Raw genomic sequence first — 8,604 nt, forward strand, 5'->3', positions numbered from 1 at the left:
TCGTCCTTTAAAAATGGTTAAAACCATAAGAGACTTAAACGCACTGTGATTGGTTGGCAGGTTCTGACAGTACTTACACCACATGGGTCGGTCAGCAGCATACAATAGAATTTGTGCAAACTTGAGCTACGTAGTTGCGCATACTGGATACCACTGCGATATACTAATTACTTCAAAATAATTAAATGTATATAGAAGAAATCTTGTTTAACCGTTAAATTAGGATTTGTTGACTTCATACCGACCCGAGTGGGATTGACCTACTGTCAACTGATAAAACCGAGTTATGTATGTCGTCATATCGTCGCTCTAGTTTGTTTTTATCCAACAGACCAAAAAATAAATCGGAGAAAAAGCGCTTCAAAGTTTTTTTTACGAAACAATGAATTTAGTTCAATTCTAAGCTTACTAAAATGATTTGAAGTGATAGAAATTATTATTTTTAAGTAAAATTCGTTCCAAACGTTTTTCATTGGATGTAGGACAAAGTGTTGGATAAACACGCTCGGAATGTTGTTTTTATTATACTTTCGTCGGCAATGCATTCCTTTTTTTTTTCACTTGTATCGTATAAATAAATGCTTTCTGAGAACAACTGCATACTTAACTTAATTTCGCAAAAAATGGTCTGTTGGACAAAAACGAACTAGAGCGACAATATGTACCCCGTCAGATTTCGATCATTTTGGCAGGTTTTGAAAAATTTAATTTGAATATTATTTTAACTATGTAATCAACATTGTAAAAATAAATTCTGGCATTTAAGTTAGAATGAGCACTTTCATGAAAAAAAAAAACTGAATTTCCTAATTGCATTGTCGACTTTACATGTCTATTGGGTCGTTGGATATTATTTCTTCTGGCTTATTTGTCGATGCTGTAAGAAATAGGATGTACCTATAAGTTATACCTTTTATACTTTGTTATTTTGTACAATAAAGGTTATTTTAAATTTGTTCGGAATTAATTGTCCATGTGTTATATCATTTTTGTTTGTTGAAGTTTCTTGTCGGCCCCTACGGGTTTAATATAAATAATATTTCCAGTTCTCTTTTCCTCTTCTGAAATCACAATCATTAAGGACGGGTTGTTTCGGAGAATCTGAACAATTCATCAAATTTCAACGTTCATTTTAAAGTTCTGTGAAAGACTTTTTCAAGTTCTGTTTTTATTTCAGTTTTGTCAAGCAACTAGCCTACAATGATATAAAAACAGAACTTGAATAAGTCTTTCACAGAACCCGAAAATGAACGTTGAAATTTGATGAATTGTTCAAATTTTCCGAAACAACCCGTCCTAAGTAATTTCTACAACCCATTACTTTGCCTAACCTCTCACCAATCTCACACTTTCGCTAAACTTTCTGCAGTTTCCTTACTGTTTTTCCTTGTAATAAAATTAATGTGCCAAAACCAACTTCTTCACGTTATAAAAATGGAACGCCACAAAGTAATTCAATTTCATTACAACATTGATTTTACTGTCAGCTTCGAAAATTTACCGTGTACATAATATGTATACACATGTATTTTCGTTTTTCACTTTTAGTGATTATTTCCACCAATTACTATAGCAAAACATCTTTGGAGTCACCCCTGATGACTGTTATATCCTTCAATTCGTGTTTCTTCCTTTCGCACTTAGCTTCCACCTTTATCTCTTCTTTCTTCTCTGTAAGAACTGGCATTCTTTTATCTACAGTTTTTACAGCAACTTGTTCCTCTTCTACTGATCCTTGCTTAGCTCCATTCTTCATTCCGTCTCTACCAGCGGCCTTTTTGGCAGTCATTTCTGCGCTCTCCTTCGAGAACTGAGTGGTATTCCTCTCCAAGACCAACGTCAGAATTTCAGCTAGCCTATGAGCGCAATGAATCATTTCTTTAGTCTCTGTTCTTGACAGCATTACATTTTTTCTTTCAGCTACTTTAGGTTTACTGCCTTCTACACTCTTTCCTTTATCGTTTATCTTCTTACTTGTTTCTACTTTAGCGGGGTCTATTTCAAATGCCTTCATGTCTATATTTCCATCTGCTTCGTAGAAAGGTGTGGGGCAGTCGTCGTAGAAAAACTTCTTTGGGAATGCAGCCAGGGAACTGTTGTAGTTCTGCCAAAAGTTGTCCCATTCCCCTTGCTCTTTAATGGGGGTGTTCTCACTGACATTCCCATCCATGGAGCCATTGTCTCCCTGATAGGTGTGCTCACTCTCCACCCAGCTCGTGTGGCAACTAGAACTCGAGCTGATGCAAGGAACTTGACTATTAGGACTAATCGTTGCTCTATTTGAAGCTATATTTGACATTGTGGAATCATGATTCACTTTTTGTGTCATCGGTACCATTGATACTCCATTAGGTGATAGTTTGCAAGGTGAAAATTCGCAAGTGGAAGCGTCCGAGGTGTAATCCGGTGAGTTTGAAGAGAACAGCAATTCGGAATGCCTGGAAAGGCTGGACCCCAGGGAAGACTTCCTCAGTGTTGTTGCGGAACTGGTTCGGCGATGTCCGTCCTGATTCCTGATTGAATAAGTGCCGCTCAATCTGCTGGGAGAATCGAAAGAGGATGCAAAGGTCAAAGCTCTCGGACTAAAACTTTGCAACGAGCTTCTTCTGGTCAATTGATGCGAGCACGATGTTGATACTTTAGAGCCTGGAGAATTGGAGGTGCTCCGAACTTGTGCCCCAGAGACCCTGTCGATTCTGTTGGTCTTCTCCACACTGCGCCTCCTCCTGCTCTCCGTGCGTTTGGTGCTCTGCTTCACCACGTCTCGGCTTTCTCCCTCTGAGTCTGCAAAGTCCGATAGTTGGGAAAGATCCAACGACATTCTTTGATGGAAGATACATTCCGCGCTTCTGCATTCTATTTCTCGCCTTTCTTGCCTCCTGGCTTGTCCAGATTTTTTGGCAGTCACTTTGGTTTTGGCTTCGAATGAATATCTCCGGCTGCAAGCAGTGGCGGGCAGGGAGTTGGCTCGGTGTGTTTTCCTCGGCGCTGGACTGCCGTGAAGAGTGAGGTCCCTTCCGCCATCTCCCCTGTCCACCACGTTCCTCTCGGACAAGAAGGAGGTTCTGGAGATGGAGCCAGAGCGGGAGTGATAGCGACCGTTCTCTCTGATGGCCTGGGTCTTCACTGTAGTTCGGGTGGAAGTGTTGGACATGATGGAGGATGGTCTAACTACATCTTGTTTTCTCATTGTTTTTTTGTAACGACTTTTCGCACCTTCCCTTTCATTTTCAATTTTATTCACTTCAGATTTACTATTATTCATCTCAATAATTAATTCTGATTGTTATAATTCTAGTAGCCTTGCTTTGATCACGTAGATTTTTAAGAAATGTAATAAATTTCTTCACTTCAATATTATTTGTTATCGCACTTGAATTTACTATTCTTTTCAAGGTTGCACAATGTACATCGCCAACGGGCTAGCCAATATGGTTTGGTATACGTTTTGGGCTTACAGGTGAAATTTTAAGCAGAAATTTAAGTTTCCCCAACGGGGTTCTAAAAGAGACTGAAAATTATTATCCAATAGGGTGGTGGCTGGCATGCACCAGTTATGGGCAAAGATTTACTATTAGTATTATTAAAACTTTTTATTTATTTTTTATGTATTATATTTTTTGTGAACAGCTAAACGGCACTGCTAATTGTTTAAAATACCTACCCAATTAAAAACACTATAATACAAACTTTTTTTTATTTATTTATTTAATTCAATTTGTACAAAATTTTATAATATAACATTACAGATTTGGGGTCTAAGTCGTCGTAATTGAAACACAAATGGATATTTCAAAGCTCAAAAAAATTGCGTGACCTACGCAACTTCATGACGCTAGAGCTCACAATTTGAGAGTTCTTGCAGCTTCAAATATCGCAACAACTATGTTTCTAATATATAAAATGATCTAAGATTCCTTCTGTGGATGAATGGTGTTCGGTTTGTGATTCGGCCATTTGATTTAATTGATATCATGCCGCCAATAATATGAACTCACTGCGCTTTAAAGCCAATGAATTCACCTAGATTTTACCGTTTATTCCAGACTTTTAAGTTTTATAAAAAAAAATCTTTAAATTTACAAAAAAATTTAATTCACAAAATCACCTACCCAAATTTGGGTAGCTATCGCTCGAGTGGATACCTACATAAAAATGTTCAATTTGTTTATTCCGGGCTACTTGCAGGGGTTGTGCAATGCGATGTATTGGTATTATAGCAAACAAAAAATAAAATAAATAATAAATCAAATTACAGTAAAACCAACATTTTATCCTTCTCTTTGCGCCACCGATGATGATACAAAATAAATCAAATGTGACTAGTATGTAAGCTTGATCTATACCACAGGTTCTCAAACTTATTTCTACCACCGCCCAACTTAAGATTTGTCTAGTGCCCTCCATATTTTTTAACTAACCTTTTTACATTACCATCTGTTGCATATCTTAAAAACAGATATTGCAAATTTACTTTTTAAAAATATCCCATATCCTATTTCTGATATCAAAGAATTTTTGAATGAGAGGAAACTAATTACTTAAGAAACTTAATTATATTTAGAAGTATTTTAGTTGGCAGAAACTGAAGGTGGATAGTCCGATACAATTTTCCATACATATTTTGAGGAACCAATGACGGCTATAGAAAAGATATAATTCCTTTATGACTAATCATTTTCTTAATTTAAAACTAACTAACAAAGTGGCGAATCCCTAGTTTTGTTTTTAAAAACTGTTTTGTTACAAGGAAGTAAAACAAACTATTATTATTTAATTCAGCTAGATTCTGTCGAATTTTCATAGATAGAATTTGTCTGCCGTCACCCCTCTAGATTTACTTAACGCCCCATACTTTTCTTTGAGACTTCTACTGCCCCCCTGAAAGACTCCAGCGCCCACAAGGGGGCGATATCACTCACTTTGAGAAAGACTGATCTATACCAATTAGAAATTAAAAGACAAAGGTTGTTCCCAATTTAAACAAGACCTTTCGAATCTCCAGAAGACCAATAAGAATGATTGGAGGTAAGTAATCGTATGTGTAAGAAAAAAAATCTGTATTTGAAAATGTTTGATCTTACTTTGTCCATACGGACACGCCCACAACACAATTCTATCGGTTGATCCCTTCAATAAAACCATGGAGTAATAAAATGTATGGTGAGAGAGCTAAAAAATTACCTAACTTAAAATGCGAATTGATGAAATTTCTCTCTCCAAAATATTCTCGCTGTATTTCGTTACAGGGACAGAGATAACAAATAGTTTCAAATATCCGCCCATATAAACCAAGGTATGAAGCCAGTTTTCAAATTCGACTTTAACTTGGTGTAGCAGTTAAAACCAACTAAGCATTAAAAATAATGAGTCTGTTTTGTGATCATTAGCTTCCCTGAGTGTCTTTTACGAATTATATTTTTGTTCGTTTCTATACACCTAACTACTGGATTTGAAAAGGCTAAGTTGTTTTTACATAGTGTTTGATTACAATATATGATCCTTCATTTAGGACGGGTTGTTTCGGAGAATCTGAACAATTCATCAAATTTCAACGTTCATTTTCAAGTTCTGTGAAAGATTTTTTGAAGTTCTGTTTTTATTTCAGTATTGTCAAGCAACTAGCCTACAATTATATAAAAACAGAACTTGAATAAGTCTTACACAGAACCCGAAAATGAACGTTGAAATTTGATGAATTGTTCAAATTCTCCGAAACAACCCGTCCTTAGTGTAGCGCGATTTTCCTCATCCTTTTTCTATATCAACTACACCACCGTCCAAGTTAGACATTAGTCCGCTATAATAGTATTGTATAAATAAATAGTGATTACTTTAATGTGGGATCTTTGGCGTTCAACGAACGACTAATTTCATAGATTATTCAAATCATTCTCGAACCCTGACGGTGCCAAAAATATAGTCATGTGGATGTGGTTTGTCTACAGCTCGTCGAAATTTTACACGGATTTCATGTCAGGCAAGTCTATTTCTTCTGACGTCAGTGGTATGTATCAACTCAATAATCTACGTTGAGAGAAGAACAGTGTTTTAACTGAATTGTTAAAGAACTATTCGTAACCACATCTACATCAACATCTCACACAAAATACTAAATAATATTGGCGTAGCCGGTAGGTAGCTAACATAGACATATGTTAATTCCTATGTCTGTGGTAGCTAACCAACCATATCGGCGTTTCCCCGCAGCTCAGGTGTAGGCAAATATGAAAATGAACAGCCAAAACACTCGGTTTTGGCAAACACTCATTTCTTCATTCATATTCATGCAAACCTTCTGTTTCATCTATTATTATTTATTAAATTATTAATTTCTTAAATATTCTCTATTCGTAACCGGGAAAGCACCCCGGAGACTAGATCACAAGAGCCATTGAAGCGGTACGGCCCGGTTCAGTGGGCCAGACGCGGTACACCTGCTCGGAGACCTCCACCCTACCCTCTACACCCCACATCACTCACTGGGGTGGCTACTGGCTACCGGCTCCCGTCTGGTTACAGCTTACCGGTTACTTGGTCGCTACCCGAACACGTGTTTGTACAACCAGCTAAAGATTGGTCGAAAGAAAAACGAACGAAGTGTAAAAATTCTTTACATAAAATCTTCAATAGCAACGCCATCGATTATATAGATAAGTAAGTCAATATGTGTTTGGTTTGATAATAACTAATAACAAACAAATAACATAAAGGCGCGAAAGACGTCACACGATCTTGTGAATCAAATAGACCCTGATCCATTGTTGTAAGTTGTAATTAGTCAATGCCCGGCAGAGATGTGCTTTATTTCAAATAAATCCATTTCAAATGGAAATGCAAAATGGGTATTTTCCATTTTGCATTTTAAATGCCTTTCTAAAAACCATTTTGCATTTTGCATTTTAAATGCTTTTTGCAACATTCTTCCTACTATCTCCACTCATCTTTTTTTCGCCGCAAATATCAGTCGGTCCTCAACCTCTCTATGAGAGATAATTTACATTTGTCAAGTTGCTCCCTGGTAGGAGCCCTGGCAATTGAGTGATACCATTACATCAAATACTGAACATGGGGCCATGACGCTGTAATATTAAATGTTTTATATAGCAGTTTCTATGTTTTTACGTTGGCAACATTAGTCCCGCGCAAATTTTTTGTGGTTTCATAATCTGTAGTCGTGGTGTTTTTGGATTTACCATCATGTAATATGTTTGTTCTACATTGATGTCCATTATTAAATGACAAAATTGTTTAAAAATTCTATAATTATTTCAATTGTTTTACCTGAGAAACCATTTTGCATTTACAATGCATTTTGAAAATGGATATTTTGCATTTGAAATGCTTTTCTAAAAACCATTTTGCATTTTCAAATGGAAAAGTTTTGACCCATTTCCATTTTGCATTTCAAATGGTTTTGGGTAGGTACCCATTTTGCACATCCCTGATGCCCGGATCATATGAAAGAGGAGAAATAGATCCCGGTAGCTCGTTCCACATACGTCTTACACAAAAACGAGTCGAAGACCCGGCCCGTTTTCATGAAGCCAACGTCAACTGTTTTAGAAATTTCCTGCTATAACAACATTCCTCTTGTAATGATACGCTGTGCTAGAACAACCGTTCTGCTATGTGGTATCTTCAACAAGTCGTAGTGACGACTATGACTATTAATACTTGAGTCGGATCGTGTCAATATTCAAATTAAGAAGAGGGTAGATATGAGACGATGTATGAATACTAATGAAGGAAGGAGTTTGTTCAAAGACATAGACCGCCATATAACTCTATATCGGTACACACTCCTTGCCTCATTCACATTCAGACATCGCCTCATACATATCCCTTTGTTATTTTGACCATTGACATGGCCCGGCTCAAGTATTTGATTGACGGCGTATTTATTTTATTTTATGATTTAAATATTATTGCATTAAACATCAGATCTGTTTTTGGATAAAAACAATGCGCAGATCCTTCACAGATTTTGAATGGTTATTATTTATTATCTAATTAAAATAAAATATATATTTTTGTTTATATTACTATTTAAAAAAAATATATCAACATGTTTCAAAACCAATGCCAATGGTTTCTCAATCAAGATTTGCATTTTATGAAGCCACACGTGATTTTGCTATTATTCGAAAAGTATACTTGTTTGATTAGATTACTGGATCACGGTGTCTTGGAGTAATCACCGCACAGTCTATGAGTTCACATGAACTAGATACGATATAAACACTGCTTTTTTAATTATAATAGAATGTTATTAGAACGTTATAATTTGGATACAAAGTAATAATAGGGCCTTTACCAGTGCCCTCACCCAAATTCGAAACTATTGATGCAACAAAAATATTGAGTGTTTATATTATAATAAAAGTACTGATACATATTTAAATTAATTATTAACTATTTATTATACTAATTATTGCCTCAACACAGGCTAGCCTAGTGAGGCAGGTTATGAGAATCCTCAACTTTATCTAACTGTTCTATCTATAAGGTCCATCTATCTACAAGGTATAAGGTATAAGGTCTTAAACATACGACAAATGCACCTAAAATTTTCGCTAATACATTTCCAGTTCAAATATAAAA

At 36.1% G+C, this 8,604-nt stretch overlaps 1 protein-coding gene across 1 annotated transcript; it reads right to left on the bottom strand.

Annotated features, from left to right (window-relative positions):
* Positions 1 to 1,382: 1,382 nt before the first annotated feature.
* Positions 1,383 to 3,154, bottom strand: LOC149424112 (uncharacterized). Its single transcript, XM_089631035.1, has one exon. It carries the CDS (start codon positions 3,152 to 3,154, stop codon positions 1,568 to 1,570), a length of 1,587 nt encoding a protein of 528 aa, XP_089487161.1. The 3' UTR covers positions 1,383 to 1,567.
* Between the last annotated feature and the right edge of the window lie 5,450 nt (positions 3,155 to 8,604).

The sequence above is a fragment of the Hesperophylax consimilis genome, chromosome 4 (genome assembly GCF_061612785.1).
Source record: "Hesperophylax consimilis isolate HC1 chromosome 4, BYU_Hcon_1.0, whole genome shotgun sequence".
In the NCBI taxonomy this organism is placed as follows: Eukaryota; Metazoa; Arthropoda; class Insecta; order Trichoptera; family Limnephilidae; genus Hesperophylax; species Hesperophylax consimilis.